The 13,466-nt window shown below is 40.6% G+C and overlaps 1 protein-coding gene across 1 annotated transcript; it reads right to left on the bottom strand.

Annotated features, from left to right (window-relative positions):
* On the bottom strand, positions 1 to 6,051 carry kiaa0040 (KIAA0040 ortholog). Its single transcript, XM_085254974.1, has 2 exons — positions 5,905 to 6,051; positions 1 to 2,901 (listed from the first exon to the last, which is right to left on the bottom strand). The coding sequence occupies exon 2, from the start codon at positions 2,369 to 2,371 to the stop codon at positions 2,039 to 2,041; it is 333 nt and encodes a 110-aa protein (XP_085111100.1). The 5' UTR covers positions 2,372 to 2,901; positions 5,905 to 6,051; the 3' UTR covers positions 1 to 2,038.
* Between the last annotated feature and the right edge of the window lie 7,415 nt (positions 6,052 to 13,466).

Raw genomic sequence — 13,466 nt, 5'->3', positions numbered from 1 at the left:
AACAGGTCAAACTATTCCTTTAATTTTTTTCAGTCTTTAACATCATTTTACATTTTTATTTATGTTGTAAGAAGCCTGCCACAGTCAGCATTTAATAACCAGTAAAAACTGTAAATTTTACTTTGACAAACACAAACCACGATGACGTGTTCGGCAAAAAACCCCGAACATGGCAGTGTGTTTTCTTGTTAAACGTCTCACTCTTGCAATTATTAGTCATCATACGTTGCCTGTGTTTTGCAAGGCAAGCTTTCATATTAAACTCAACACGTATAGTTTCTCTCTGTGAACATAAAGCAGAAGAGACAAACCCAGATTTCCACATGGGGACATATCTGTCTGAGCCGTAATGAAATGAGTGGGGCCGGTTTTCCCAGCAGCACTTGAGCAAGAAGATCAACTTAGTGCCAAAATAAGCTAATGCATAAAGATGATGATACTGCTGAGACGTTTTTGCTTAATTGGGCCTTGAGATGTCGTACACTTTCAAAACAAGAAGCCTTCAGGCACAATCCACTAGAAGCCCAAAACGTTTGATTATTTCAGTTTCTTTTTACTGGAACTTTTGAAAAGTATGTGAATTTAATTAAGCTAAAACAAAAAAATACTTTGAATACTGTTCTAACCCGTTTCTAAAAACGTTGTATACACGTGAATAGTGAGGACTTGATCCAATTAATCAGCATTATGTTTGTATCTCAACAGAATGGCAATAAAATACTGCTGGCAAATAATGTTTACCAGCAGTATCCATGTAAGCACTCATCAAACTTTTTAAAGAAATCCACGTGAAATGGATTTTGCAGTTATAAGGCACAATCACAAGTGTAGGGGAAGCTCTCAGCATGACGAAATATGCAAAGATGTATGCTTAGACAGAGATTTGTTTGTTTTAATTAAACGCACTTTTGACAATCTGAAATTGTCCACATCCGTGCTAGGAAGTTAGCCAAAAGTGATTACAAACAAACTTAATGCCAGTTTGACCTCTTAAGCCCCAACGCCCCCAGATACGAGGGTAAAAGGCAGGAGATCGCATTTGGGGTTAGGCATTGGGGCTAAGTGTGTTGTTGGTCCTCCTTCCAAATTTTCTGTGTGATGACTTCAAAACAGAATATTAAAAGTGCATATGGATCTGCTCTAAACCAACTTACGCCACCTCTTTCAGTCATAGTCATACGTTTTAGAGGAATAAATGTTCAAAATTTCCATAAATACATGGCTAGTCATCATTGCTAACACCTCCATTGGTATGAGTATCTAGTTTCTAGTTTCCGGTGTTGTTTGTTTGTCTTTTGGTGGGGAGGGTCTCACTTTATCTTTTACAAATTGTCTTTTATTTAATGCTTATTTGGCCCTGAATAGTGTAATTAAAAAAAACACAGAAAAAAGCCTGATGAAAGTGAAGTTCCACTCCTGTGACAATGCTGTAACATCTTCAACAAACGGGGGGAAAAATGTCGTAATGAAGAAAGTTTCTTTCTGTAGGCAGTGATTTCAGCTTTTTAGATTGTCAGTGCCTTTTGATTTAGAAATTGAGAGTCAATCACAGTCTGCATTGCAGCCTGAATGTGAGTAATGCAGCTTTCTGAGCACTGGCAGACCCTAAATTGGCTCTCTCTCCAAAATACACACGCAGTGAATTTCACATGGGAGCTCTAAGAACAAAGTGCTCTCAATAACACTGTGCTTCTCTTACACACACACACACACACACACACACTTGCAGTTATATATGTGCTTCTGTCTTCATATTTCTTCCTTTATGTACCAAACACTAAAAAAAATGCTCATAAAAATGCTGTAAACATTGTCATAAAACCACCGCACGACATCTTATGAATGAAAAGTGACAACGATATATACACTCTTTACATATTTCAACCACATCTGTGCCCGCTACTAGGTGAAGTTCATCCTTTTTGTTTGGTTATCAGCTCAGCAGAGTCCAAGAGCATCCACGGTTTATGCTTTTCGGGATGCTCCATCAGCTCCTTTCCATAAACTCGTCAGCAGTCTCAGGTCAAAGAAGGGATATTTACTCCATGGCCAGAGCGACCCGGTCGGGCGTCATCGGCCCCGGCTTGACCGAGATCCACAAGTCTTCGGTATTGGCAGAATTTTTTTTCTTCTTTGTTTCTGACCTTGAAGACGACACGGCGTCGCCGCAGCAACAACAACAGCAGCTGTTGGCATGACGACAGCAACAGCAGTGACAGCACACCACCACCGTTGTGAGGAGAACAAGCAGGGGAAGCGTCAGGAGGACCACCAGGCAGACTGTGTTATAGGCCCCCTGGTTGTGTTTTTCTGAAGCAAAGTGCCACAGTTGGTTGAAAAAATCCTGAATGCTGTCAGTTTTCCCATCCATGGCTTAGGATACCGGCGTGTAAGCCCTTTAAATGAGACTATCTCACTGTTGGAAAAGTTTTGCTAAATCCTTTAGAGAGTTGAAATAGTTGTGAGACAGCAAATGTGCATGTTAGGATGCTGGGGTACTAAAATGATAAAAAATATAATGTCCCTCTGAGCCCTTTGGGTGTTTGGATTAAGGTTAAAAAACTGCCCAAAATGAAATCGTTTCCCTGAGACTCTCGTCCATCCAACGAGGGCTGTGCTCTGTGTGTTAAATGAAAACACCAGAAGCAAACACCACTGATGCTTTCTGCTTTAAAGTGCTCCTTTGGAGAAGGCCAAAGCCCATTTAAACAAATCCACAAAACCAAGAGGTCACTTGGTTAGAGAAGGCTTTCAATATGAGGATTCTGATCTCGAGGAAAGCGGAAGTTTCTTTATCCAGGTCGACATTCCAGTAATTGTTTTCTCGAGTTTCCTCTTGTCCTCCTCCCCTTTAACTTTCAGTCTGACGAGCTGTAGAGAAGTGACTTAATGTGGATGTATCTGCAAAAAAAAAAAAAAAGAAGGTTAACATGAAAAGAAAATTTGGGTCCAGGCAGACAACCGGTCTCCCTCACTCTTTCCCTGCCTCCCAATCTATCTTTCTGCCTCTGTCTTTAACATCTCTACTCCTGCACCCCACCCCCCATCTTGTCAATGTCAGCTTCGGATTTTTTTCAGCTTTCCCTTCATTAATATTGCAGAGGGGCATTCATGATTCAGGGCAACTCTCTCTCTCTAAGAGTCCCACTGAGGAAGACAGCGGCGAACAGAGAGAGAGAGTAAGAAGGAGTGGAAGAAATGGAGGGAGATTGTGTCTGAGGGAAGGTGAGACCGAGACAGAGGTAACCAATCTTCCTAAGAATCCCGCTGAGATGGAGAACGTGACAGTGTCAGAAAAAAAAAAAGAAGCGAAGTGGGAGAAAGGTAGGCCAGAGAAAGATCTGCTATAGGAGGCTCATGAATATACAGGTCTCATGGATCCCAAAGCAGGAGATGGATGGAATGTGGCCTAAGTATTCCTAAATGTCTGAATTTAACAATTTTATGCTGGCCTCAAATAAAACCACCGCCAAATAGGAATCCTTGATGTAAGGAACTTCAATTGTCAGTCCTACATGGAAATAAAAGTCATATTGTTCCTTACTCTGAGACTAAAAAGCTATTTGATTAAGCCTGAAGCCTTGAGGCAACATTTTTATTTAAATGCTGTTAAACATCTATAGTTTTTCAGACACCATTTGACTCAAGTACGCTCCACAGAGTCTCTGTAGCTTTCGGCTACAGGGCTTCTTTGTATTCTGTTCGCAGGAAGGAAAAAGATTTTCATCTCACATTCGGTTGCTTCGTATGCAGAGAAAGAGAGATAAAGATGCACCTGCAAGTGGAGAGCAAATAGGCACGGCTTCCACCGTGCGTTGTGCCTCATGTGTGAAATTAGTTTACCCACAGACAGCCCGCTAACTTCCCTCCTGTTCATTTGCTCAACAGGAAGCTAAGCACTTAAAGCTAAGTAGCACCTGAAATGTTTAAGTGAGAGATCAGAAAGAGCAATCCCATTTCAGAAAATAGAAGCGATCCAAACCACCGCATGAGAAACTGTGCTTCATTTCTTTTTGGGTTATTAGAGACTCTTCGTGTTAGTTTGTGCAGTTTTGGTTTGTTCATAAAAAAAATAGAAGCAAATGAGGTCACCGGCAAATTTAAGAAAAAACTAATCTAGATTTTGCTGAAGTGGGGAAATTTGGGTCGACTAATGAAGTAAAATGCACACAGTGCACAGACTGACAGTGATTTTAATGCCACTCAGTGCTCCTCTGATGAGAAGAAAAACAAGGGCAGCGTGCGTCGTTATCTCGTTCTGCTGCGATGGTTTAATAACTCCACCAAATATTCATCTCCATATAGCAGCAGCACATAAAAGCTGTGCACAGGATTGTGCCTTATTTCAAAAATGTGCACCACGTTTGGAACAAAGGCTGCCTGCAGGCGACATGGAAACCCGCGCATATTCCTGAGAGCGATGGCGTCGCTGCCACATCTTTCCTGATTATTGGCTGCAGGTACATGTTGTTGTGATGAGCTTGGCTGAGCTGCAGCACCTCTGTGCACACTCTGATCATCCCGCCATTATGAAAACTCTGCCACCGCGGCGAGCCAGAGCCGCTGAGCAATAAGTTTGTCGGAGAGGGACAGAGATCGGGAGTGAAGCACGGAGGTGTGATCTAGCCGGTAGAAAAGAAGTGACTCACAATGAATCAGTAGGAAAGTCATTAAATAGAATGGACAAGTCACTGAGTGTTATGATAATTATAGCCTCTGGCCAGGAACAAAGAGCCCACTTTGAGATGCGTTTATACACGGGTGAACTATAGTTGAAACACTAGCAGAAGAAATACAATGCTTTATGATCTACGTGTCATTTCATCAACGTGCTAAGGGAATTAATCCAGTAAGAGAAGTAACAACAAACTGATTGCCACTGTTGTTTCGTTCTCAGCAGGCCGTTTCTGTGCAGTACTGTGAGATGACCGGTACTTGTTCCTAACTTAATGGCTATTTTAAATAGATTGTAGCTTTATTTTTACTAAAAATAAATTAAAATGAGTCTCACTCATGACAACATTCTTTCAGAGACTCACCGGCTGTTTCACTTTCTCATGACTTTGTCTTCTTCTTGAGGCATTCGTACACAGGAAAAGGCCCTTTCTGGGCCACACAAAGCCAGGAAGGGGCTGAGAAAAAATGTTATGATTGCACACAGTTAGCCCCTGCTGCTTTTTTAAGGAACACGCGTGACCTAAAAGACAAAGTTGCGACAGAAGGCATGGCAGGAATCTTTAATGACTTGCCCCGAGCACCGAGTCAGAGCAGTTCGCTCATCAGTCAGCATTAATTCACAGCGCTAGGGTGTGTTTGTTTTGACCTGAGTCAAGAACCAGTAAACAGCTAAACCTCTAGATTTTTTTTTCTGCAGAAAACATGATCTGTGTTTGATCTCAAAGTGCAGCTGTTTTGCTGTCGTAGCAACAGGCCCGCAGATATGCTTGACAGTGAACAAAAGCAAGTGCACAAGCCCATTACATGTCAGATGTGTCAGCTCAGTCCTAACTGGAATGAAATGAGCAAAGTGGAGGTCACACTGCCAGTAAGAAAAGGGAGGGGGCAGCCAGATGAAGCTAGTAAACATCATCAGTAAGTTAGTCAGCCCTTTAAAACTAAAGTGAGGGACAAAGTGAAAGTTCTTAGAAACAGACGTTTGAGTGGGATGGTTTGTTTTAAGGAGACGAGAGTGTATTACAGACGCTTTTGGCTGAAATCTAATCTAACCCCAGCCAAAACCAAGCTTCTTTTTTTTTTTGGATGAAGAATGAAGATTGTCCCAAAAGCAGCAATTTTACCTGAGTTTAATCAAACAACAAGAAACATCAGCAAATACCAACTTAAGCCACAGCAGTATCAAAGTATTCAGTGGCAGTTAAGATCTCATTGAAAGCAGAACCTTACCCCGCAGGCACTTGTGAAGTAGCAGGTCAGGTCTCGCGTCTTGTCTAATCCAGTTAGCTGCTCTAACTTCTGTTGGTTCTGTTTTGGCATCTGGCTTCAGCTCTGGTCTGGTCCCCCTCACTCTGACATCGTCACTTTCTGTTCCTGTTTCCCTCGCTACCCTTGTTTCATCCTCCTCCTTTTCCTCCTCCTCCTCCTCCTCTCTGTGTAAGTGTGTGTTTTGGTCACAGCGTCACTGCACCCTGCCCACTTTGTATAAGAATGGGCCCTCTGTCTGTGCTTACATGTTTCCTACACACTGTGCTCAAGAGTTGTGGTTGCTTTACTTTACCCTCACTAAATGACGTCAGGCAGAAAGATGGAAAGTCAGATAAATGAAGTTAAAAAGTCTGATATGAAGTCACAGGAATGCCGTATTAAAAGCTGAATCCCTCCACAATAAGGCCTCCATGCATGCACTCATCTGAAAACCTTGCAACTACAGCGGAAGTTGCACGCAAGGTTGAAACATTTTGCATAATAGCACTAAATGACTGCTTGAACAAACACCGCTCCACCCATCTGTGGGCCCCGAAACAGGAATAAAAAGGGGGAACAAAAACTGCGCGAGCCTACGTTTGTGTGTGCTGTAAATACAGTGACAGAGGTATGAGCAAGACAAGAAAGATATGAAAGAAGGAGGTCATGTGAAGTGCACACACACACACACACACACACACACACACACACACACACAGAAACCCACTTTTTATGCCTGTGGCATTGTGGTCGATGCCCTTTCAGTTCAGTCAAGCAAAACACGATTTTTATTCAAGTAAGAATCAAGCAAAAAAAAAAGGGTTCAGCTGACATTAAAGAAAACTCTGTTCACTATTCTGATCAGAGGGTTGTTTTACTTTGACATGCAAACTGTAGGTCCTGTGCATTCATATATTATATGATGTGTGCTTATATACATGCAAAATATATAAGCACACATTATATAAGGAGAATTAGTTCAAAGAGTGTCTAATGTGTGCAGAGCCTGGTCATGAACAGAAAGGAAAGGAACTTAACTTTTACCACCCTCTTAAGAAGCAGTAGTTGTGGAAGAAATCAAAAAGTTAAATATATAGATAGCTAGATGCAAAAGATGTCTGTGTCCTTTATCTGAAACATGATGAGACCAGATGAGTCGCCGCTCTTTTATTCACTGCTCATGGTGTATGTAGATGGGACGATTTCATCTGATAATCTGCTTCTTTTTTTTAAAATCATGCCTCCTGACAGGTTTCAGACTGCCTGAAGAAGGAAGTGGGCTCTTTTGTAGCTATGAGACATGGTTACGTGAAAACCTATGAGACAAGCCTCACCGTGTCTGCAGGTTTGCCTGAGCCATTTCAGACAAATAGCAACCAGGCATTCACACACACACACACACACACACACACACACACACACACACACACACACACACACACACACACACACACACACACACACATACCACCACAGAGGGTGCCGTCTGATTGCCAGGGCATGCAGTGCTGCACAGTGAGACTCTATCCCGGCTGCTGTTGAGGCAATACAGTGTCCAGTCACCTCGAGCAAGCGTTGATTAATGACCTGAGTGCAGCAGCACTTCTCTTGATGGAAATCCTTCTTTACAGTAGTTTGTATGAAAATGATTTCTCTGTGTATTCCATTTGCTGCTTTTGATTGCTGCTTCAAACACCTGCGCGCAGGAGCCGCCTTTTCTTTTGCTTAGATCTACTCTTTTGCACAGGCACACTTTTAAACCTGCAGGGTTGTATTAACCTAGATTTTATGTGTGCTGTTGGATCTGCTTCTCAACCTTGAGACGACACAAGAAACAATCTGAAAGGTGTCGGATGTAACAATTTGCCTTTTCAAATAATGGAAAAAAACAGCAGGTTTCAGTATCAGAACAAATAAGAGGCAGATATTGTAGAAATATGTTGTCAGGGATTTTTTATTTTTTATTTTATAAAGATATATATATGATTTATATGCATTTCCCTGACAGACTGTGTTTTGTTCTTATAAACCTCAGTCTCTATTATCTCTTTCCTTCACTCCTTCATTCTGTGGACACCTTATGTTTAGCCTATACTGCAGTGACCCTCATATACGTCCCATTTCCTCTATGGAAATCTTACTCTCCATTTATACTACCTCGACCCTGTGCTATAAAGGGTGCAGCTCCCATCTGGTTTATAGAAACTGCTCGCAGCGGAGCTCACCTCAGAGAAAAAGGTTCCAACGATATATCTCTTTATCCTACTCAGGTCTGTAGCTGAACAAATTGCGGGAAAGACCACTGAGCTCATGTCGGATCACTGGTCATACAATCATGATGGCAAAAAAAGTGACTTTGACATTACCAGCAGCATTAAATAAAGCCTCACAGAATCAGTGGACTGTGCAAAAGGGCATTACGAATCACCATGACCTGCTGGTTCTGCCAGCATACACTGAAACATGAGTATGAACCCTATCCAGTGCACTGTGAGAGTTTCTGAATGGGAGTGCTAATGAAAACTGGCTAAAGGGTTGCTGTAGACGAATCTGACAAATGTCCAGAAATAGCCTGCTAATAAATCCAGTGTCCCCGGAGGAAAACCTGAGCTATAATCCAGTCCTGTAAAATGTCTAAGGCCAACTCTGTGACAACGGGCAGAGAGCAAGACAGAGAAAGAAATGATTTTGTCTATATAAGGAATTGCCTCTTGCTCTCAGAGAAAGTCATCTTTCAATAGCAATCGGTTGGCATTATAAACTTTGGGCTTTTTTTATGAGAGCACATAAATGCAAAAATCTAGCTATGATGTCAGTGTGCTATTTTAACATCTATTTATGTAATAATCTAAGCATAGTTCTCATGTGACACAAGCTCTACTTTGGGAATAAATATGTTAAACATGTCTTTCTTGGCTTGTGAAGAAGAAATGTCCTGCCTGTTCTGCTGCATAAATAAATACAGAGTAATGCTGTCAGCTTGCAGTGAAGGAAGTGTTTTTCCAGAGCACTTAATTATAATCAGCGGGGACTTTCTAAGTTCCTCTTTCTTGGCCTAGGATTTCCAAATACAGAAGAAACAGCGTGACACACTGTGGGAAAATAAAGTCACTCGTGTTGGACAACAGCTTACAAATACCTTAAGTGTAAATGACGAATACAAACCGCAGAAGAAGACCAGGCATTCTTTCCTATTTTTATGCAGAAATCTCTGGCACCCCTCATTTCTTTATGTTTTGCTTCCAAGGAGTCAGACATTTTTGTATTTTTTTTAAACTGGTCTGAAGTAATAGTTCTCCAGGCTTTCTGAAGGTCTTTCAAAGTTTTTCTCTCAACGTTTGTGGCTTTCAGTCTCATTTTTAGTCCAGCCATCATACCTGAATCATAGGAATGTTTTTTGAAAAAAAATATCAGTCACTGTCAGTCATGGATTGGCCTCCCAGAGACCAAACCCCAACATTACTGAAGCTATGTGCAATCATATAGACAGAAAATGGAACAAAGATTACTGAAGACCACTAAAGGAGTATAAGAAACCTTAAGAGAGCTCAAAGAGAGTTCAGTATAAGGGTGGTCATACTGAATATTGACTTTGATGTTTCTTAAAACTGCACATTTTTTCTGTTTTCTAAGCAAAATCCTAAGAACTAAGGCCGCTCAAGACATTACTGCACAGTTTGCAGTGCCCATTTAAGGCGACATAACATTTACTGTCTTTATCTCTTCCAGACAGACTTAACTTCTTTTTGACAAATAGAAAAGCTTGATGGACAGTCTTGAGACAAAAACAAGCTGTGTGGCAACAATATGTGGTCATAAGATAACAAAGAAACATAAATACACTTCCTTTCTTTTTTTAAATGCATACGTGTGTTTGGTTTGTCGGGTTTGTCTGTTTGCTTCAAAGGAAAGAACCTGTGTAGTGTTTCACAACTGTTTAGTGTAAGTGAAAATGATAATAGAGTGCCTGAAGCACATGTTTAATTTCTAACATGTAGTCAAAGAAACATTTTGACACAGTAAACAAATCCAATCAGAAAATGTTGAACCTGCACTTTTATTTAAATTATTATTAAAACTCAAAAGCACTTAACTGTTCAACCCCAGTTTATATCAGTGTGATGGTAATTGAATGTTTTTCTTGCATTAATCCCCCCCGCTGGGTCAAATTTTCTCGTCTTGTTATCACCATTGATCAACTATTCAGACTTAAATCTAAATCACTCAGAGGCCATTATGTAAGTAAGGCAGATATGCTGGTATGGTAAATATGACTTAACATCTTCTGTTGTTGTTGTTGATGGCTAATCAGCTTGTGCTTGTGTTTACCCAGCGGGGTATAAAACAATACGATTTAGCCTTGAGGCAGTCTATGGAAAGTTCTCAGTAAAGTCCTTAACTTGGGTGATGATCACTTTGATTGTGCTCGTGCTTCATTCTGAGTTACTGAAAGTTGGATGGTGATCATATTTTGTTTTAGGGAGATTTTATTTCCAAGCATTCCTGGCATCCCGTGTTTGTTCCTAAGTCTTTACTTTAAAAAAAAAAAGTAAAACTGACAGCCTTACTGAAATGCCATTACAGCATAATTACCATTTGCTACACATAGTGAGAGGTGTAGCGATCTCACGCCCTCATAAATGCACAGACAAAAACATACGTTTTCCCACCATTTTCCGCAAGAATCACTAAAAACAAATCTCTATCCAAAGTCTACTCAGTGTAGAATTGCTTTCCCTCTAGGTGATGTGACGAAGTACAGAACATACTCTCTACTGCGCTTGTCCCTCGGGTCACTGTAGCCCTGAGAGACACTTTCACATGTCTCAGCTCTCATATCTGAATGGCTCCCGAGGACTTCTGTGTAGTTCAAATGATGAAGGGGGCATTAAGGATCCCCTCTGGCACACTACAAAATCAAAATCCATTTCCTACTTGGCCTTAAATCATGGAAAGAAAATGGCAAAGCATGTCTTTGCAGGAAAGAAAGGCAAGGGGGGGGGGGGGGGGGGGGGGGGTACCTGACGTACTCTGAGTACAAATAGTAAACAAATACGAACAGTAGCAAAATATGGGTTAATCAAGTGTGGCTCCCCATGTGGGTAATGCGTTATTTTTGTGTATGTGCACACACATGTTAGCAATTCATTAGCTGGTGTATCCATATGCTGGTGACACTGCTGTTGTAGCTGAATAAGGTGGAGCTAATCCATCCAGTTGGTCATAAACTATCTGTAACGGGTCACCAGCTGATATACACTAAATAGTGAGATACTCTGTGAGCATTTTTTTCTTCACTTTTTATCTTTTAATAGATTTAATAGGAAATTAGCCTTGGAGGAAACGGCTTTTTATAAAGCAGGTCACAAGCCAAGTATTTTTAGCAAAACACCTTTGGTCTTCAGTTTAGGCTATAAATTTTAAATGTTACACCTTAATCTTGCAAAAACAAGCAACAGGAAATGGAAAGTCTCACTGTCCTCCATGTAATGTTTGGATACCCACACCCCCACATCCAATGTATCTTGTTTAGCTGATTTCAAGTCAACTATGACAGATTTCTTTACTATTTTTTCACATAAAACACAGTAATATAGAAAGTAACAGAACACAAAACCCATCACAGAACTCTGGACACCTTGGAGTACTTAGTAATACACCCTCTGGCAAATATCACAGCTTGTAAAGGCTTTTTGTAGCATGTAAGAGTCTTTCACTTCTTGTTTGTTGGCTTTTTGACCATTTGTCCTTATAAAAGGCTCCGCCCAAGGTCTTTTAGCAGTGCATAAAAGACCTTGGGCAGTCTTTTATGCACTGCTATTCTAAGGTTGCTTCACAGACTTTTGATGATGTTTTGGTCTGAGCCACAGACTTTGAGACCCTGGCAAAACCTTCAGCTGTCATAGCTCAGCCTTGCATATGTTGAGCGTATTATCTGTGTCATATATATATATATCTATATATCTATCTATATATCTATATATATATATATATATATATATATATTTCTTTTCCTTGCTTTATTTAGTTCTTTGTATTTCTAATCTTGTTATCTTAATCTTCTGTTCTCAGTAATTACTGTGGCTTTCAGGCTGTTTTTAGTGACTTCCCTTTTGTGTTTCATTCCAGTGTAAAATATGTGCCTCACCTTCAGTGTTCCTCTTTGTCAAGTTTATCTTGTTTCCCCATTTACTCACCTTGATTCGTGTTTTATTTTGTAAGTGCTTTTAGCTTTTGGATCTTGTCTAGTTTCACTTCCTATCCCTGCCTTCACTCATTCCTTGATTGTCTTCAGTTGTGTTTAGTTGTTTCCTCTTCCCTCATTACCTTTTGTATATATTGCCTCAGTCTCTCAGTCATCAAATCACTGGCTAAGCGCTTCAGAAGCCCCGGGATTTTCGGACTTGGATTTGTGCTTTGTGATTCTCTGGGCTAAGAGCATTAAAACTTCCTTAAAGTCTCCTGAGTCCACGCAGAGGTTCATAATGACAGCCAACCTGTTTTTCTTGGTAGACACCATTCTCTTTTTATCTACAGCTTTCCCCCTTTTTTTTCTCTGATAGATGCCGTAATACTTGTTATAGAACTTTCAGGGATTGGATTGAACCCATTATTTCCTCTCCAACTTCACTTGAGAATGGCTGCAGCACAAGCCCAAAGCATGATCGATCACCCCGTGCGTGACAATTCATCTTCACTCATTCTCTTATTCACAGTAATGGGCTTTCACACCTTACTGCAGCTATGTGAAAGTTGGGCTCTGATATGCAATCAGGACCACAAACTGGTATAATATCTTGAGTATAGGGTATGTTTACTTTGGTGTTCTGCCTGGGTCAAAGTGAGTTCATTAAGACTGCATAAGAACTAAGCGGGAACAAAAAAGTCACACTGTAAATTAGTTCAGTGTCCTGCTTCTGAAACTCCAAAATGGTAGTTTAAAAACAAAACATAAAGCTTTAATATCAACAATATGAGTGACCATGCTTTACATGAATTTGCATGCAGCTATGTTTTCTCTGCAGATAAATACTACTCTACAAACCTTTCCAAAAATTCAATCTGTCTGTGGGAGTACGATAAAGGCTTACACAAGCTCATCTGATATGGCTGTCAGGGGTACGCTGAGAAGGACTAGAGACCACTAATTTAAATTATATATCAAATACAACAACCTCATAGGAAAGGAGGGGAGGCAGGGGGAGGATGGTAACAGTCCTTAATAGAATGAATGAAATCAAAACTAGAACAAAGAAAGTGCGTGCTTTATCCTTAAAGAATCATTTGTTTTAAAAAAAATCATTTTCTCTTGTTTTACTCTTTTCTTAAATCTTCTCCGGGAGCTCAGCTGTCAGTTCTAATGTTTTACCCGGAATAACCGCACCATAAGAATCACGTCAACTCATATCTACTTTTGCAGGTCAGCCATGTCCAGAGGGATGATGGTTAAAGCTTAGCTTAGCAGCTGCAGACAGTAAATGCTTTGGACTAAATTTTAAAGATGAAAAAGTGCCAGTCATATCTGGTCAATCACTACAGGAAAA

This window comes from Mchenga conophoros, linkage group LG18, assembly GCF_057382185.1.
Source record: "Mchenga conophoros isolate Kocher_MC1m ecotype Shallow Benthic linkage group LG18, M_conophoros_male_GT1.1, whole genome shotgun sequence".
In the NCBI taxonomy this organism is placed as follows: Eukaryota; Metazoa; Chordata; class Actinopteri; order Cichliformes; family Cichlidae; genus Mchenga; species Mchenga conophoros.
Note: the sequence above shows the minus strand (reverse complement) of the source record. Positions and strands in the feature narration are given on the sequence as shown.

Coding starts and splice junctions, on each gene's coding strand:
- kiaa0040 (XM_085254974.1), bottom strand. CDS start 2,371: ATGGATGGGAAAACTGACAGCATTCAGGATTTTTTCAACCAACTGTGG.